The 20,185-nt window shown below is 43.9% G+C and overlaps 1 protein-coding gene and 1 non-coding gene across 2 annotated transcripts in view; both read left to right on the top strand.

Annotated features, from left to right (window-relative positions):
- The first annotated feature begins 3,209 nt into the window (after positions 1 to 3,209).
- The window catches only part of IGFBP7 (insulin like growth factor binding protein 7), a 68,152-nt gene continuing 51,176 nt past the window's right edge, over positions 3,210 to 20,185 (top strand). The window contains exon 1 of the mRNA XM_006209957.3: positions 3,210 to 3,835. Coding sequence (XP_006210019.2) covers positions 3,361 to 3,835 — 475 coding nt within the window. The 5' untranslated portion in view covers positions 3,210 to 3,360. The remainder of the gene's footprint in view (positions 3,836 to 20,185) is intronic.
- On the top strand, positions 8,971 to 9,078 carry LOC116276728 (U6 spliceosomal RNA). Its single transcript, XR_004186222.1, has one exon. It is a non-coding gene; the product is annotated as a U6 spliceosomal RNA (small nuclear RNA).

Here is a 20,185-nt window from a genome sequence, read left to right as displayed (position 1 = left end):
TCATGTGTCACTGTCCATCATCCGAAGACCACCAGAAACACACCTGTAGTCAAAGAATTTGGGTTTATTACTCATTGTAGCAAGAGACAATGGACTCCATATGGAACTGTTGGGTGTCTCAGTAAGAGTGTTGGAAAGAAAACAATTATGGGATTTGGGCTGTGGATGAGTAATTCTGGGAAAGGTCTAAGGAAGGAGGGGCTTACTCTAGATGGGGTGAATTCTGTGACTGAGTATCTCAATGAATCTTAATATCTTATAGGTGGATATCAATCCAGGTGGACTTGATTAATATAAAGCTACAGTTGCTAAAGTAGCAGTCCTGTTTAGTGAAGGAAGGAGGGTTCTTTGTATTTTGTGGGTGGCACCTTGTCTGAAGTGGGGAGGATCTTGCCCTTATGACCCTCAAGGAAACCAACCCTGCTGGCACCTTGATCTTGGACTTCCACTCTCCAGAGCTGTGAGAAAATAAACTTCTGTTGTTTAAGCCACCCAGCCTGTCGTATTTTGTTGTGGCAGCCCGAGCAAACTAACACAGACCTATAACAAATAGAGGTTGAATTAATAACCAAACAATTCCCACAAAGAAAAGCACAGGCCCAGATGGCTTCACTGGTGAAGTTTACTAAACATATGAAGAAGAATCAATTCTTCACAAACTCTCTCAAAAAAGCAGAAGGTAAGGAAACACTTTCTAACTTGTCCTAAGAACCCACTATTACTTTGATGCAAAAACCAAAGACATCACAAGAAAACTACAGTCCAATGTCTCTTATGAATATAGATGCAAAAATCCTCAGCAAAATATTAGCAAATCACATCTATAAACATGTCAAAAAGGATCACACATCATGACCGAGTGGATCTAGCCCAGGAATGCAAGCTTGGTTTAACATTCAAAAATCAATTAACATAATACAACATATCAACAGAATAAAATACATCTTTATGATCATCTCAATAGATGCAAAAAAGGCATTTGACAAAATACAATACTTCTTCATGATAAAAGCATTCAGCACACTGGAAATAGAAAGCAATTTCCTCAAGCTAATAAGACCACCTGTGGAAAACCCACAGCTACCATCTTACCAAATGGTGACAGACTGAAAGCGTTCCCTCTAAGGTCAGGAACAAGGCAAGGAAGCCCACTCTCACCACTTCTATGCCACGTTACACCAGTAGTTCTAACAAGGGCAATCAGGCAAGAAAAGGAAATAAAGGCAGCCAGATTAAACAGGAAGAAGTAAAATTCTCTCTACTTGCAGATAACATATCCTGTCTCCACATCTTGGATCTTCGTCTCACCAGAACTAAAGCTGAATGGGTGACAATATTTTCTTTCTTGGAAGGAGGGAGTTTTCAGGTTTCTCTGTAAAGGCTCCATTTTCCTGCCTTTTCTCCTCCTCCTGAATAACCACATCTCTTCCTATTTTCAAGTTCTCCAGATTGGTGCCATCACACACAGCCCAGGTACCCTCTTCAGTGATAAGACCCTGCTTGCTCTTTTGCTTGCTGGGCAGTGAGGAGCCCATGCAAAGGGACTCTACTGTACCATGTGCTTGCATTCTTACTGCTGGCTCCAACGCAGGGTTTGAAAAACTCTATAGGATATACCAGCAGTGATGTAACTGCTGTCAGTGGCTGCCCCCATCCCCCCACCCTCCCCCACACAAAGCTTTGTAGAGCCTTGAGGGCTTCATCTGGCTACAGAGCCCACCCTGCCCAGAGCTGACTTGATAAGCATCTTTATTGGCTGTCTTCCCTTCCTGCTCACTCCCTAGGCCTCTGCCCCAGAAGTGGTGTAGACATGACCTCTCTAGTAAACTACCTGCACTGGAATAATCCTTGTCTCGGGTTCTTGAGAGCCTAAAACTATAACAGATAGTCAAAGCTGGTCATGATATAAACTTAGTAGACCTTGACTAGTGAATTAATACACTGAAATAGAATAGGTAAAATCAGAGTGCACTCTGCATTCGTCTCAATTTGGGACTGTACACCAGGTCATGTAAACTCTCACTGAGGGACAAAGGCAAGAATATTTAGGAAAACTCTGCTCTAAGGACTTTTCATTGTTTTATAAACAATTTTCATGTTAACATATGACCTTTTAAAAAAAAAGTGCCACTTTTCTAGGAGAGAAAAGTGCTATGCTAAGGAGAGGCCAAAAATCAGCTTGGTTTTTTATTCTCTGAATTTTGTGATTATTTAATTTTCAAAAAATGTTTATAATAATTATCCTAGGAAGACTCTGGTGAGAGTGACATTTCTAAACTGCTGGTGGCATTGAGAAACACACTTTGAGTTAGCAATCCTATAAATCCTTGGGTCTATGCTAAGAAGAAGGTGGTGAAGAACTAAAATGAAACATGCAGAATTATGCACACTTCAGTGTTGTATGTTCAATAAAAATGAAAATAACTTAAAAGTCTGGATAGGAGGGACTCAAAGGGCCAATATTCTTGGGAAAAGGCTCTGAAGTTGAGTTTGCAGAGTACTTTACAGAAAGACTGAGGAGGAATTGTCAGTTGCTTATATTAAAAACCTCACGGGATGACCAATGAAAATTGAGGAGCTTTAGGGGGTCTCCATGGCACCCCCAGGTGGGCTTAGTTCTCTGGAGAGGTTTGATGGAGGTCCAGCACCATTTGCTATAAATTGAGGACAATGACCAGCTCTCGCATGGATTCCGGTACTCACACTTACACTTAAAACTTGACTTGGCATAAGAAAGCACAGAGGGAGGAGGCAGTTATGAGATTCCAAAAAGAGGACTGGTTACCAACCATTTGTCCTTTTAGCTTGGCACCCATGACCACACTGGGCCGGTGGCCAGCGGGGACACAAAATCCCCGTGGGGGGTTTGAAAAACGAACTGTTCTTTAAAGAGCTTCCCAAACCACAAAGTAAGCAGTTTTCAGGTCTCCCAGACCCGCGGAGAATTTAAGGGATTAAACGTGGGGTCATCTCAAAGTTGTTAAGTATAAATATTCCGACTGGGAAAGGCGAGGGACCAGAGGGTGAAGGAGCCGTTCTCACTGCGGGCGATCCCCCAAGAACTGGGGTTGCAGCCCTCAGGAGCAGGGGCCGAGCAGGAGCCGGCGGGGTGCGCTCGGAGCCCTGAGACCCAGAGGCCCCCACCCCCGTGGCTGCCCCGCGGCTGCCCGGCCCGGCCCCGCCAGCAGGGGCGCGCTCGAGCGCGGCGGTCCCGGGAGAGGCGGCGCGGGCGCGGCGGCCACGCTCTCGCCGCCCCGGGGTGTGGTTCCCGCGGTCCGGCCGGGCGGGGCGCCGGGTTTAAAGCGCCGGCCGGAGGGCGCCGGCTCACTCGCGCTCCCGCCACCGCCACCACGGTTAGCCATGGAGCGGCCGCCGCTGCCCGCCCTGCTCCTCGGCGCCGCCGGGGTGCTGCTCCTGCTCCTGCCCCTCTCCTCTTCCTCCTCTTCGGACGCCTGTGGCCCCTGCGAGCCGGCCGCCTGCCCGCCCCTGCCCCCGCGAGGCTGCCCACTGGGCGAGACCCGCGACGCCTGTGGCTGCTGCCCGGTGTGCGCCCGCGGCGAGGGCGAGCCGTGCGGGGGCGGCGGAGCCGGCAGGGGGCACTGCGCGCCGGGCATGGAGTGCGTGAAGAGCCGCAAGAGGCGGAAGGGTAAAGCCGGGGCAGCAGCCGGCGGCCCGGTGGTGAGCGGCGTGTGCGTGTGCAAGAGCCGCTACCCGGTGTGCGGCAGTGACGGCATCACCTACCCCAGCGGCTGCCAGCTGCGCGCCGCCAGCCTGAGGGCCGAGAGCCGCGGAGAGAAGGCCATCACCCAGGTCAGCAAGGGCACCTGCGAGCAAGGTGGGCATGAGCGCGTTCCCCTCCGACCCCGCCCCGCTCAGCCCGGAGAGCAGGGCGCCCCCTCGCGGGGCAGACCTGATAGGGCGTCTGCGGCCCGCGGCCCGCGGCCCAGCTGGTTCCCGCGGCTCCTCCCGTGGGCAGGAGGGGTGGGGAGGAGTTGGCGGCCGAGGGATGCCTGGAGGGATGGGCGTAGTCTCCCCTTCTCTTTTTTTGGTGGTTTTATTTTGAGAGTTTGGTGCGTGCGCCAAGAAAGTGAGGACTACATGCCAAGTGTATATATGGAAAAGATTCCCGATTCCACAGACACTCGCATCCCCAAAGCTCACCCAGCTCGTGCTAATCGCTGGCAAATCGATCTTCAAAAGCTGCCCCCACTCTTTTGGCAACCCAGAGTTGTCATTGTCTCTTTGTGCTTTCTTGGCTTGGGTGTATAGAGATGAAGCCAAGAGGGGAAAGAAGTTTGACGATGAGATACAAAGTAAGGACTCTCAGAGAGAAGTTAATTGTCCCACATTTAATTGGCTAGATTGTAAGAATTTTACAAATTGGATTTCATGGTTTCTTCTTTCTTAATATTAAGGAAAATAATTCACTTACTGGAAGTTAGAGTCTGAAACAGTAATCTAACTGTCTAATTATATGTGGGCAAAAACCCCCAAACTCTTTGAAGAGTGTTTTTTAATGATGTTGTTTATGTTGTGAACCTTATGACCATTTTGTTTTTCTTTCTTGTTCCTTTTTTGCGTAATTTGTTCCCAGGATGCATTGTTCAGCAGGAATGCCTTTGAGGTTATGTTTGGTCTTTTATTTTATTCCAAACAAGTCCAACCAAGCTTGCATAAATGAAACGGGAAAATAGAGTCTGGACTTGCAAAAAAAAAAAAAAAAAAGAGGGGGCTTTTAATTCTAATGTCTGAAATAACATTTTCCATAGGCAGTAGTTTCAAGGGAAAGTTAGAAATCCAACCTTGGCAGTCCCTCTCCTGGTCTGAGCCAAGGTAGAAAAGAGAGGAGGTAGTTCTCCTGAAATGACAGAAGCAGTTGCTTCTTTAACACAGCTCAGACTTTCTCCAAGCTTTCCAAATAATTCTTTTTTTTTTTTTAGAGTTTTTCCCAGAAGCCCAGACACTAATAGGTTATCTGTCACTGATTTCAGAGTTCACTATTGAAAGCCTTAAATAGTGTTAACAACTTACTATTAACTATTTATATTATCATCACCTTAAATTTAGAAAATCACAATCCAAATAATCCGCATACTTTTCCAACAGAACCAATCATTTGTGCCTTTGGGTCTAATTTATCAGTCATGCCATGAAAAGAGAAATGTCCATAGTTTACGAATTCATTCCAAATACTGACATTTTTCTTGCACATTCCAAGGGGAATTTTTCCCCATAGTCTTTCCAAATTCATGGAACTTGCCTTGTCAAAGCAGAAGGTTACCTCGGTGATGATTTAAGTATTGTCAGTTCTAGCCTGTAGGTAGTTTTATCCATCTTCTCTTCTGCTATTTACATCTCTAAACAATCACACAGTGCAATTATCAAATGTTGAGCTGGATAGTCATATAGAAGGAGTCACATAACTCCATTATCATGTAAACCCATCTCTGCGTCTCTCCAGACTGCAAACCCCATGAGGGTACAGACCTGGTTTTTCTTTATGTTTGGGAAAATGTTAAGAGAAATAGCATCTAAAACTGAAAACCTTGACACAAATTAGCCTTTTTTCCCCAACCTAAATTTAGAGATACGGGGTCCAGTGCCTGGGGCCCTATAGGGAGAATGCCAGAGAGAGCAGAAAAGGATGTGAGGTTCACCAGAGTACTTTTCCTCAGCAGAGATAAATGGGACTACACCCAGATTTCCTAATAGATTTCTCCTGATTCCTGGATGTGTTTTGACAATTATAGAAGCAAACCCATCAGAGTGCCATGTACTTCTGTGCCATTTAGTACTGGGGCTTTGCAAAGAGTAGGAAATACATTTCCTGGGTTCTTCCAGCCTTTTCTACCCTGAGAAGAAACTTGAATTATGCTTCCTCAAATATTGAGAGGGAGTGAGCATCACTTTTCTACCCTGAGAAGAAACTTGAATTATGCTTCCTCATGAGCATCTCGCATGTGTCCGCACTGTGCTAGCTGCTGTGCAGCTGGGGATGCACAAAACAGATCTGGTCTTGCTGATTAAGAAAGGATCCATACAGGTTACAAACCTACGTCTCAAAGCACTTTCCCTGGAGCCATGGAGACATTCCCCGTCTTTTCCCAGTCCCTTCTTTTCTGAAGTCACCACTTACTCACCTTCTGGGGAGAGATGCTGGTCCACTTGTTTTTTGTACCTACCTCTGTGATAAGAAGCAAAGCCATCCTTTTGAAAATCTGCATAAAAGATAATGAGTTAATAATCTCAAATCTTGAAACTGTCACCATGAATTTAGTGCCATTAGGTCTTATTGAGGTCCCTGAAGTCATGGGTAACTGGAAGAGGGGATTTGAAAATTCAGTTTAATACAAAGTTAATAGAGATGCCAAGATGTATAATAACATCTCACAGGCGGAAGAGAACATGGTGCTCCTTTATTCCATTTCTTGGTACCCCTATGTTCTTGGTCTTTTATATCTGAGCTCCATGGCAATCTCTTGGTCCCTTTGGGTCCCACCCCCTCTTCTTCTCCCTCAAAATTAATGTTGACTTGTGGAATCAGAATTCATTCTTAAGGGTCTCCCTTGTTAATACTTTTAGGACCAAGTTAAAACTACTTAGCAAGGCATACGAGGCTCTTCACAATAACTCTTATTTTGGCCTCTTCTCTCCAACCCCCTTTATGGTCCACAATAATTGTTCGCTCTTTGCTGTTGTTTGCAATCACACCCTCACTTTCCTTTCCCCGCTTTGAACCTTAGCCTTCAAGGATCAGCTGATGCCACCTTCCCTGGGAAGCCCCTTGACTCTCTCCCCACCACCTGCCATAATGATGTCCTTGTCCTTCTTCAGCTCAGTGTAGGCTTCCAGCCATTATTTTATATGTTCTGATTCTGCTTATACATTTTTTGTTGGGGGGTGGAGGGTGTTACTTTTTTAAATCTATTTTTCATTAGGATAACATTGGTTTATAACATTACATAAGTTTCACTTGACATGTACAGCATTATATTTCTTCTTCTGTACACCTGACAGGGTGCTCACCACTAAAAATTTTGTTTCCATCTGTCACCATGCAGTTGACCCCCTTTATCAATTTTGCCATCCACCCCATCCCCTCTGGTGACCTGTCTACATGTTGGTTTTTGTTTGGTTTGGTTTGTTCACTTATTTTTGTTTTTTGGTTTTTTTTTATTCCACATATAATTTAAATCATTTCTCCTTCTGACTTATTTCACTTGGAACAATACCCTCAAGATCCATCCATGTTGTTGCAAATGACAAGATTTCATCTTTTTCATGGCGGAATAGCTTTCCATTGAATACATATACCACATGTTTATCCAGTCATCCATCACTGGGCACTCGGGTTGTTTCTGTATCTTGGCAATTGTAAATAATGCTGTGATGAACACAGTGGTGCATATATCTTTTCAAATTAGTGCTTTTGTATTCTTTGGGTAAATAGCCAGAAGTACGATAGCTGAGTAGTTCTATGCTTAATTTTTTGAGGAATATCTATACTGTTTTCCACAGTAGCTGCACCAGTTTACATTCCCACCAACAGTGCACGAGGGTTTCCTTTTATCCACATCCTCACCAACACTTGTTATGGCTTTTTGGTAATAGCCATTCTGACAGGCGTGAAGTCATATCTCATTGTGGTTTTGATGAGCATTTCCCTAATAATTAGTGATGTTGAACATCCTTCTTATGCCTATTGGCCATCTGTATGTATTTTTGTTTGGAAAAATATCTATTCATCTCCTCTGCCTTCCAGCCACTTCTTCAACAGTATTTACTGCACATGTAACATGTATATATGAGAAGTGGCCTTGGAGCAGAATAGTTAAGACACTGAGTTCTAGAACCAGACTCTCTGGGTGTGGTAACTTAGCCTTGAGCAAGTTCCATGACCTCTCTGGACCTGGGTTTCCTCACCTGTAATACAGGGATTATAATCATACCTGTCCTGTAGAACTGTGAAGATTCAGTGTGAAAGTTATCCGTAGAAAACACTCAATGAATATTCATTGCTCTCATTATTTCAACTTGAAATTAAGCTCCTTAAGGGAAGGGAATTTTTGCTCCCTGTTCTGTTCTCAAAGGCCTAGATCAGTGCCTGGCACTAGCAGATTAAACATATGTTGAATGGATGAATGAATTTGTCAGGCACTCTTCTAGTCCCAGGGTAGGCAGCCTTGAATAAGATAGACAAGATCCCTCTCTTGTGGCATTTACTGTAAGTTTTAGACAGAAACAAGTAAACATATTTTCACGTAGTAGTGTGCGCTGTGAAGAATGTGCACCAGGGAGTAGGACAGAGACTAGGGATGGATGAGCCATGGTAGGTGGGTGGGCCGAGCCATGCTGAGGACCTTGTGAGGATTTCTGCAAAGGGAGCAGAGCTCCTGAGGGGACATAGAGCTCTTCCAGTTAGTGTAGCACCTTCCACAGCCTCCAAAGGGTTCTCTGAATGTCTGTCTTCCTCTCAGGACCAGCAGCATCCTAAAAGAGGGACTCCGTCTTCCTATTCTTTATAAACTCAATGACTGGCTAATAGTTGGACACTTTCTAAATATTTGTTCACGAAATGCAGGAATCCTCTTAAGAAAGTGCCTTCTCGTTGGAAACCAGGCAGTGGACTCTTCTGCCTGTCTGCCTTCTATTCTCGCTGCGTCTTCTGCCTGCCTGATGTGTGAGCCAGGGAGTGCATCGGACATTGGCTCGCCTTCCCATCCTCTGCTGTTCTGAACTCTAACATTAGATGGTCACTTTCCCCCTCAAATCCCATTTCCACATCTTCTTGCTGGTTAGAATTAGGTTGAGAGCAACAGAAACCATTCTGTAAATGGGAAAAGCTTCAGTAAAGATTTTGATATTCAGAAACGCATTTTATTTGATGAATTTTAAACATTTGTTTTTCGAGAAGTTCATTTGAGGCTCATTGTTCTGTTGGTAATGTATCATTTAAATTCCCATGTTCTAGTGCTCGCTTTGGCTGCACATATACTAAAACTGAAACGATAACAGAGAAGATTAGGGTGGCCCCAGCACAAGGATGACACGCAAATACGTGAAGTGTTCCGTAAGAAGAAATAAATAAATAAAAATAAATGCCCGTGTTCTACTACTATCCTTCAATGAATTTATGAATTTATAATATTGTGATTTATAATAAGAAGTATATACTTGACCTTCATTCAATTCCTCCCACATATTTCCCTAAAACCTGTGGAATTTCCTGAGTATTACAAGCAGATAAAGGTGTCTTTTGTTATGTTGGTGAGGTGACTTTCGGAAAGCCCCTAGGTCACCTCAGGGTGGGGGCTGGTTGCCAGTGGAGCCAACCATGGGATTAGTGGATTGGCGCTTTCAGTCTTGCCCCAGACCCCCTAACCTCCCGGGGGAGGAGAGGGGCTGGAGATTGAGTTCAGTCACCAATGACTGAATGATTTCATCAATTGTGCCTATGTAATGAAGCCTCTATAAAACCCCAAAGGACTGGTCAGGAGAGCCCCCAGGCTGGTGAACACGTGGAGATGCTGGGAGAGTGACTCGCTCTGAGAGCGTGGAAGCTCTAGGCTCCTTTCCCCACACCTTGCCCTGAGCACCTCTTCATCTGGCTGCTCTTGCGTCACATCCTTTTATAATAAACCAGTAAGCCAGTAAGTAAAATGTTTCTCTGAGTTCTGTGAGCCTCTGTAGCAAATTAATTGAACTTCTAATTTGTGGCCAGTCTGTCAGAAACACATATGACAACCTGAACTTGTGATTGGGGTCTGAATTGGGTGGAGGGGGTAGTCCTGTTGGACTGAGCCCTTAACCTGTGTGATCTCTCTCCAGGTAGCGTCAGAATTGAGTTGAATTGTAGGATGCCCAGCTGGTGTCAGGGAGTTACTTGGTGGTGTGGGGAAAAACACACCATTGTAACTGGTGTCAAAATTGTAGAGCTTCATTGAAATTTGAAACAAGGGTTCCAGAACTGAATGAAATTATTCTGGTCTGATTTATCTTGGGTAGGGGTAGGGGGTGCAAGTCAGGGCAACACTTTGCTAAATTAACATAATGATGCCACAGAGATGGTCAGGGAGCACAGAGGAGGGGGATCCTTAACCCAGATTTGTGGAGAAAGAGCCTGAAATGAATTCCTGGAAGAATGGGGTCCTCCCTGAGGTGGGGGTAAGAAGGAATTGGCTGGAGATGAGGCTGGAGGTTGGGATGGAGTTAGGGGGGATGAGAAGAGCATTCTGGGCAGAAGGAATAGCACGTGGTTCCATGGGGCTGCCTCGCAGGGAGGGAGGGCAGAGGTGGCAGCTGGACACTGAACAGAGCCCAGTGATGGAGGGCTAATTAAGAAGTTTAGATGCTGTCACAGCATCTGTTGAGTGATATAATTGGATTTGTGCTTTTTAAACATCTCTGTTGGCTTCCCTGAGGAGGATGGATTGAAAGGGGGCAAGACTGCAGAGACTTCCGTTAGGAAGCTGTTACTACAACCCGGGCAAGAGATGCTAGCTAGGCTCCTTCCTCACAGGACCTCTGGTTTCTCTCTCAAATCTTAGAAGCATTGTCAAACCTGGGTTCCCAGCCTGCCACGGCAAGCTGTTACTTGGAAGTGAGAAGCCAGTACCGCGCTGTGTTCTTACTAAATGACCCCTCACAAAGTGCCCTCGTTAGCCAGCCCTGCTTCTGAATTACAGCCACTTGATCATGTCAGCAAGCTCTTCCTCCTGTAATCCCCATTCCTCTTTATCTCTCCCCTTGCGGATCAGAAACAGAAAAAGTCACATCTCGAAGAGTCTACCCCACCTCAATAGAAATGCTTTAAAAAACTTTTCCTGGCCTCAGTTGCCGTTAATTGCACACAGAAAGTTCTAGAAAGTTGAGTAAGTCACTGGTTCTTTCTTATCCCTTTACCCAGTTTTAATCACCGCATCTTAGGAAAGATTTGAAAACCTGAGGAAGCTTTAGAAAAGAAAACAAGCAGCCTTGAAGAAGGGTCTTAAAGGACTTAAGATTCTTTTCAAGGAAAGTAACCCAAAGAACAAGTAAATGTTTCTTCATGGTTTGGGAATTAGTTATTAAATGGAAGGTGCCTGACCTACTGTTCTACAGTTCTTCAGGAGACAAATTAACAGTCCTAGAACCACACAGCCACAAGGCATATTTCGATTACACTCCAGGAAGAACTTGCAGTAAAAACTGTTGAATTCTGTGATGTGCTCGTGTGGGAGTCAGGTGAATTATGTTTCGAAGATTCTCTTTTTGTGGAGCTAGAGAGCACCGAAGGGAGGAGGGGAAGCGTCTAAGAGAGGATGTTAAAACTTGAGGCCTTTTACATGCTGGACCTGAGATGGAGGGATTGAGCTGAGCAGGCATTTGTTTGATGTGGTTTGTTACTTGGGAGTGAGAAGCCCATCTTTCTCTAGGGCCTGCCCTTAGGGTTTGTCTTAGACTTGCCTTCTAGGAGAAGCTGCCTTATAAGGCTCTCTTTTGCTTAGGGACAGAACTCCCCTGGACGGAGTCCAAGGCCAGCCAGCCTTCCAGTGTTCTGAATTCCTCCCCACAGTGGATAAGATAATGGTGCTTCCTTTACCTCAGGCTACCCCACAAATGATCTTACCTCATCTGTGTTTTTAATTGTAAGACAAATAACATCTTGTTTTTAGCAACTGTTTAAAATGAAAAAACAAAAATCCTGAATTACTGTCAAAAGAACTTTGAAGCCGGGGCATATGAGTGTGCCCTTTTTTGTAATTTAGATCCAGGACTACGCTGTTGGAAAGCTTGGAGATGAAAGAAGACTTAGGAGTATGTAAGTGAATGAGTCTAGCTATTTTAGGCAATTTTAAAGATTTCCCAGTGAGTCCTTTACTCCTTATGGGGCACGTGGGAGAGTGGGAGGGACTTTAGAAATATCTAAGGAAAGCTTTCCCAAGCCTGATCTGTGTGGAGTTTTCAGGCTGATCAAGGCCACCACCCCATGAAGCCTGCAAGAGAAAGGAGGTCAGGAGAAGAGAGCCAGGGTTGATAATGGAGGGAGGGATGTTTATTTTTGACTTAAAATTAATGTGTTGAACTCTGTTAAAATTGATAGTTGAACTCTGTTTTATCCCAAGCTGGATTAATGTCAGAATGGTCTGGTGCCTTTGAAAAAGCTAACTTGTTAAATTGACTTAACCATCCTACAGAGGTTGATCAGAAACTGCTGGAGCAGCAATACCCAGCTCCCTTCCTTCCTCAGTGCCTCTACCGAGCAGTGGGTCACCAGAGAGAGGAGCCAGCCATGAAATCTCCTGGGCCCCAAAGCAGGTCAGGGTTACAAAGTTTTGTATCTGGAAAGTATGGAAGGTTTAGACCAGGTAAAATAGACCTAGTAACCCAGTGTTGACAAAGCCCCATTCATATGGGGTGAAGTTACTTACAGTAAGAGTGTTGGCAAGGACCAACCAATGTGTTCAAAATAGAGTTTACCACTATGAAAAAAGCAACCCCTTCAAAATGTTGGGATTATATATATATATTATATATATTATAACATAATATATATTATATATATATATATAATAAACAAAGGCACAGTTTAGTCTACCTACTTCAGAGGATTGTTGCAAAGGTCAAATTATAGAATAGGTATGACATCACTGTGCAGAACTGTGCAGCATCAGGTAATGTAAAGGACCATTACCGACTAGACTGTAAACTCCTTTGGGGCCAGAACTCTGCATAGTGCCTTGTGGGGTGTGATAATGATAACTGAGGCTTGTATTGTACTTTATGGTACTTTACAGTTACTGAGGGTTTCTGGGGATGTTTCCTTAGAAACCTCACAACAGCCTTGGAAGGTAAGGGGAATTAACATCCCAGTTTCCAAATGAGGAACTGAAGGTCGGCCATCGCGGACTAGCTGTGTTACTAGTTCTGGTACGTAAATCTGGGTGTTCTGCTGCAGCCTTGCTGGTCACAGTGTGGCCCAGAGACCAGCAGCATCTGTATTACTGTCTCTCTCTTCTGTAAGCCTAAAATTATTTCAAAATTAACAGCTTAAAACAAAGGTGACTCACGGAAGTCAAACTCTTGGGTATGAAAAAGCATTAGGAGTATCTTAAAGAATTTATCTTGCTTCTGTTTTCTTTTTGGTGCATTGACAAGGGGGGTGAATGACACATTCCTCTCTAAATCACTCTAATTAGCCTAAAAAAGAAATTATATATAACAAAGTTGATGTCATCGTTTAATTGGCTTTTGTGGTGATGTGGTATGCCTTGTAATGTCATACTACATTCAGGGAAAGGCGGTATGTCTTACATGAATGAACGTGTCTGAGCGGCCTTCATACAGATCCCCGAGCCCAGTCTATCATCAGCCCTTCCCAGCCCTTGGCGATCTGAGAGCCAGTCTCCTTAACTGCAGCCAAGAGTCTCTTGAACGGCTTGTGTGCTAGGGGCAGCTGACATGACTGTTTTCCCAAGCAGGACCTCTTGGGACGTAACGTCTGTGTGTGGTGTTTGATCATTGCCGGGCCTTTCTGGAAACTCCGAATAGGGTATAGGAGAAAATCACTAAGATAACCGTCAACACACTCAAGCGTGTGCTTTCACCGGAGGTTTTAGCCCTTAGTGCTGACTGAGGCCTGCCCCCAGCACGGAACCATCAGTATTCCTGGCTGGGAACACAATATTTACTCCACATTTAAGCTGTAGTTCATTGTAGGGCTACTCTCTTGAGGGAATTTGCATTTATAGGATTTGAAGCATATTTTTGTCCATCAGGTGACCACTTGCAGAAGAGGGAAAAATTTATGTAGGAGTTTGAGAACTCAATTAAGTGTGATCTATTTTGACTTTGTGAGAGAAATAAAAAGAGCACTTTAATATTTTAGCAGGCAGAAGTGCAGCTGACTCCAGTCACCCTGTTCTTTCATGTTGTTTTTCTTGAAGAAGGGATGTCTCCAGCTCTCTTGGAGGCTTGTCTTTTTCCCTGAGTGAGAAAAGCTCAAAGGCATTTCATTTACATCACGGCAGATTAGCAGGCTGGTGGTCAAGTGTTTGAATCGGGAAAGCTTCAGATCTAACATGTGTTCAACTCTCTTCTGGCCTGACCCCAAGCAAGGGAGAAAAATTTATCAAGAAATAGATCTTCTGGAACCTTCAGAAGGTTTTGAAAGAGACCACACAGAAATGCGGCTTTAGGAATTTGTCGGGATAGCCCAAGCCTGCGGGATACAGAGCCCGCTCCTTCTCTGTGGGAGCTTTCAGAACTTTCTGCTCAGGGAACAGAAAGCCAAAAGTGAATTTCAATAGCAGCTGCAGCAATTACACCACAATCCTGGCTTCCAAAGGACCCGCCTGGGGAAGCCAGAGCGTGTGATGGAGAGTGAAGTGCTTCAGCGGCAGCGCAGCTCTGCGTTAGAGGAGGCGAGGCGAGGCGAGGGGACCTTGCAGCGAGGCTGCTTGTTAGAGACGCTCAGCCCAGCTGGAGAGGGCAGGCTGGGGCAGAGATCAGGATGCTGCCTGAGTTTTGACAGGTGAGGGCTGGGGAGCCGGAGGCCCCTCTCCACTCAGGTGTGTCTCACATCAGAGCTGCAGCGCAGCCTTTGGTTCACTGGAAGATCACTGTCAGGGCAGGGGCAGGCCTGTTCAGGACCCAGTCGTGATGTGGGCAAGTTAGCGGCCCCCTGCCTCATTCCTGCCTCATCTGAGCCCTCTTTCTTTTCACCTGCTCTGCCTGGCCTGTCATTACTCACGGCCCCTTTCTCCTGTCTGACTGAGCTCAAAGAAATGTGGTTTCCTTTCTCCACCTCCCAGCCCTTTCTTACAGAGCCTGGCCAGCAACTTTATAACCAGTGAGCTCTACTCAGTCTGCCCCTAGACTCAGCAGCCACCTCCTGGCTTCCCCCATAAGAGAGTGAATGAAAAAACGCTTGGCCTGCCACCCCCATAAGGCAGCCAGTTCAGTACACATCAGCCAGAGATGACTGTCCCTTCTTTTCTTGATACTCCTTTGGGATGAAGTTTTTTTCAGATGTCCTAGGATCCTAATCCACTCCATGTATCAGAACAAAACCCTGTGGCCCCTCTTAGGTCCAGTCCAGGGAATGGGGGAGACAGTCACCCCGCTGGTGACCATGAGTTTCTCAGGTCCCCAGAGCTGACTCTTGTGACTGTGCTGGTCACCCAACGGCCAGAACTTGGCTGGTATGTGTGAGAAAATGTGGCAGAGTGGTTAAGGGAGTGAAGTTTGGACTCAGACCACCTGAATCAGATTCGTCTCTGCCGCTTAACTGTTCATGTGACCCTAACCTCCTTGATTCAGAGTTTTCTTACTTGCAAAACAAGTGTAATAATAGTATCTGCCACTTAGGGTCATTGGGGGCTTAAATGAGTTACATGAAAAGCACTGGTACCTGGCATATAGTAAAGTCTCATTGAATGCTGTTTCGTTTCAATTTTTATTGCTGTTAGCATCATAAACCCTGGTATGAGTTAGTTTACAAGTGCCTTGAGTGTGACATGTTGATGTCTTACTTTGACCAATCCGAATGTAATATGGCCTTATTTATCTCCAGGTTAGATCTAAAACCTGTGTTTAAATCTGTGCAAACAAAATAGCAGGATAATATTCTTATAAACAAACCTCTGGAAACTTCCACCTAGCTCTCGTTCTTGCTCTTCAAGGATTCCAGGACAGAGTCCTGCTCCATCTGGGAGAGATTCCAGAGTCCAAATGCAGATAGTCACATGGGAACCACCCAGGCTGCTGGCCAGGGGGGTTGCTTTGCTTTTACAGCACGGAATATTTCCATCTTCAAGCTCAGGTCACACACATTGTTTTCTAGTAATACCTTTTACGGATGGGACATTTTGGATTCAAAGGACACTCAAATTCAGTAATTACTGGTCTGTTTCTTCCCTGCATATGTTGGAAATGTTTGGGGTTTTGTTGGCTCGTCTCATTTTTGAAAAATATTGGAGATATTCCAAAGAGGAATGTGAACCAAAATCAGAGCTTGGCAGAGGAAGAGTATGATTAGTATCCATTAAGTACATATGGGGCATTATCCTCGACTTTTAGAGATTTTTTTGGTGGAAATAATAAAGTCTTTTGCTTGCACTTCATGTGTCTCTTTTTTGGCTTTCACATGTAGCCTTAGCTTAGCAGGAACTCTTTTTTAAAACTCAGATTTTCAACTATAAACGGGCATATTTAGAATCATGATGGTACCCACTGAGGCTGGTTCTTTGCATCCATCTGAAAAATGCTAACACCCACCTCCCGGTATAGGGTGGAGAGCAGAAGAGCTGAGGGTGTGGAGAAGAAATAGAAGAAGCTGGATAACCTTTCAGATTCCCCAGCATCAGCAGTTAGGAAATTGGTTTGCTTGTGATCTGGGTTTCCCATATGATTTAATGTCCAGGCCAGGTTCAGAACCACTGATCTAAAAAGACTTCCCTTGGGATAATTATAATAATGATGGGTCAATTTCAGCTCAGTTGATCCAGTTCTCGTGTTCCACAGCAGGACGATTTTTCAGAACATCTAGTACACCAGAGGAAGTAGAAGCCAGAGAAAACATGGTCACTCGATACAGTGCACACGGCGTGGTGCTTTGACTGCTTCTTATCTCCTTGACTGTCTCAGTGCGGTTATCTGAATCCGACAGAAAGAAAATATTTCTACCTCTATCTGACTTGTTGATATTAATAACAGTTTAAATACCACAGTACTTAATTCACCTAAATCCATGCAATCCAATCTTTCAATCATGTCTCTAGAACATTAGTTCCATGAGCCCAGTGTTTTTTTCCTACTTTGTTCACTTTTGAATTCTCAGTATCTTTAAATAGTCCTTGGGATAATATAGTTGGTATTCAATACATACTTGTTGAATAAATGAATTAAGTGTGGGTTATAATGTGCCCTGTTGGAAAGGGGAACATTCACACTGGTGGCGGCCCACCTCTCTCTCTGTCACCACTCTGGGGGTCTCTGATAGGGAGAGATGACTCTGTCCAGCTTCTGGGTTCAACCTAGAGAAGAATCTTTTGTCACTTGGCTGAGACCTTCCTGATTGGCATCTTCTCAAATTGCCCTTTATCCTACTATTACAAAAACTCTGAGACTGAGAACAGATTTTCAATTCTGTCATCTCCCTCTAATCATTTCACAAGCAATGGGATTGGTATTCTACCACTGGCTGTGTGACCTTGGGAAATTTACTTAACCTCTCTGAGCATCAGTCTTCTCATCTGTAAAATGAGGATACTACATACCTCACAAGTTAGTTGAAAATTACATGAGTTAATGTACTTTAGACAATGAACACAATGTTCAGTCCACAATTGGCTTTTTTTTTCAGTTTTATTAGGTAGAATTGTTACAATTTGACTGCACATATACAATATATTGCATGTAAATACATATATACAATATACTGCACATATTTTTTAGTTTACACATATGTACTGATCATTGTTTCTAAGAACAGTTTAGAGGTTTAGCTTTCTAAATTTACATAGTTATCAAAAGAATAAAGCCTACCACAAAATAAGAATAAATAGAATGTGGTAATCCAGTCATAAAGAACAGTCAAATGTGCTTACACATATTCAAGAAATCAGTCATCTAAGTTATAAATAAGTAGTTCATTTTTGTCCTTTTTTTTTAGATTCCACATATGAGTGATATCGTACGGCATTTTTCTCTTTCCAGCTCACTTTACTTAGAATGATGATTTCTAGGTCCATCCCTGTTCCTGCAAATGGCATTATTTTATTCTTTTTTATGGCTGAGTAGTAGTCCATTGTGTGTGTGTGTGTGTGTGTGTGTGTGTGTGTGTGTATACTCACACACCACATCTTTATCCAATCATCTGTTGATAGACATCTGAGTTGTTTCCGTGTCTTGGCTATTGTAAATAGTGCTGCTATGAACTTTGGGGTGCATGTGTCTTTTTGAATTTTATTTTTCTCTGAGTATATGCCCAGGAGTGGGATTGCTGGATCATATGGTAAATCTATTTTTAGTTTTTAAGTGAATCTCCTTTCTGTCCTCCATAGTGGCTGCACCAATCTACACTCTCACCAACAGTGTAGGAGGGTTCCCTTTTCTCCACACCCTCTCCAGCATCTATCGTTTGTGGACTTTTGAATGATGGCCATTCTGACTGGTGTGAGGTGATATCTCATTGTAGCTTTGATCTGCTTTTCTGTGACAGTGCTAAGCACTTTTTCATGTGCCTGTTGGCCACTTGTATGTCTTCATTGAAGAATTGCTTGTTTAGGTCTTCTGCCCATTTTTGTATTAGTTGCTTGTTTTTTAGATATTAAGGTATATGAGCTGTTTATGTATTTTGGAAATTAGTCTCTTATCGGTCGCATCATTTGCAAATATTTTCTCCCATCCTGTAGGTTTTTTTGTTTTGTTGATGGTATCTTTAGCCATGCAAAAGCTTTTAAACAACTGGCTTTTAATAAAGGTTACTTGTAGTCTGCCTTCCCCTTCACTTAAACAGCAACAAAGGAAGGCACAAATTCGGTCCATTTTCATTATTCATGGTAGTTATATTCTTTAAAGTCCTGCGAACACTGAATTCGTAAATGCTGAACCATTGCTCCTCGGGGCAGAGATAGGTTCCTGAGAGCCTCTGATCACATTTTCAGTAATCAGTGCATGACCTTGTTTTATGTATATTACTGTTTAAAGATGCCTCATTTAATATACATCATTGATTCGTTCACGTTGAACTTACCGACAACAACCTGTAACTCGTGCCTGAATGAAGCTTATCAAATACATATTACCTGTCATTCTCCCTAAGACACATCATAGCCCTTTTTTTTGCTTAGGAATACTAGATAGCCCTTTAGCACTGCACTTGTAAACAGCGAGATCACCAACAGAAAGCATAAAATGCAAAAAAAAAAAAAAGTGGCACTAAATAGACTGCAGGGTTGCAGTACAAGAGCAGGAACAAGAAGGCAGACATCACTCTGACCTCAGCGGGGGCCTCACAGTTTTTGCCACTCTGTGCATGTCCAAGGATGATTTGATTTGAGGGTGACAAATTTTAGCAAGTAGGTGGATTCACTAGTCCAGAACCCGTGAATAATGATGCTCGACACTGTTGGAAGGGATCAGATCATTGATGAGTATTAGGGGACTTTCCAGTGTTTCTGAAAGCAAAGCACACGAATGAGTTATGCTTCCTTTGCATAGTTCTGGCGCTTAGAGGTGCTTATGACGCAGATGCTTAGGAGACAATTGTTGGACTCTTGACCCAGGTTAACAAACACTTATGCTATCCCTGTGTCATTGTCCCCAAGACCAGCCTCTGGTTTTGCCCTGCGCTCATATGCCAGCAGGACTCCCCTTCCACAGGTGTTACTCAGAAGTTTAGGTTTCTCTAAGTTTTCATAGAGCAGCAGGAAGTTCCTCCCACTGCTCTCTCCAGCCTTGCCACAAGCTGGTCTCCTGCATGCCCTTCCTTCCCTCACACAGCTGGGCTCACGGCACCATCGCTCCTCACCTTGCCTGCAACCTGGTTTCTCCTCTTAGCAGTTAGGCTCGGTCCTGTGAGTTTCCCCATCACTTAACTCGGGAAACAAAGATTACCCAATCCTCACTGTCGTTAGAAGTGGAAAATTATGATTTCCCTGTCAGTCATGTCAAGTGCCTGCTTCTTGTAAATGCTGTGCGAGGTACCAATTTGCAGTGATGAGAAAGATAATGCCCCTTCTCTAAGGAACCTGCAAACCTGTGGTCCATCTGGTGGTTTGTGAAGTGTGGGAAGAAGTGGCAGTTAGGTTGAAATAAAAGCACCCCATGTAAGTCAGGTCAATAAACATGCAGAGGAGCAAAGAATACACACACATACATGCACACCTCAACTTTTTAATCATTGGAAGTATATGTTTTCTGTGCCATTTGTACTAGAAGGGAAAAAAATGAACAAAGGTACATTCACGTTTGTAGCCTATGAATGCATCATAATTTAACTATAGGGACTTACAAATAATGTAACTATGGCCAGGTATGTAATATATAAATGAATTGTTTATCACTTTGCCCAAAATGACATTGTAAAGAGGAGACGAGTGACTTTTATTTTTATTTGCTCAGAATTGAACTCAGGATAAAATATTGATCCAAAAGAATCCTAAAGATTGTGTTTAAATTCCTTGGTAACGTTAAGAAAAAA

This window comes from Vicugna pacos, chromosome 2 (genome assembly GCF_048564905.1).
Source record: "Vicugna pacos chromosome 2, VicPac4, whole genome shotgun sequence".
NCBI lineage: Eukaryota > Metazoa > Chordata > Mammalia > Artiodactyla > Camelidae > Vicugna > Vicugna pacos.
Note: the sequence above shows the minus strand (reverse complement) of the source record. Positions and strands in the feature narration are given on the sequence as shown.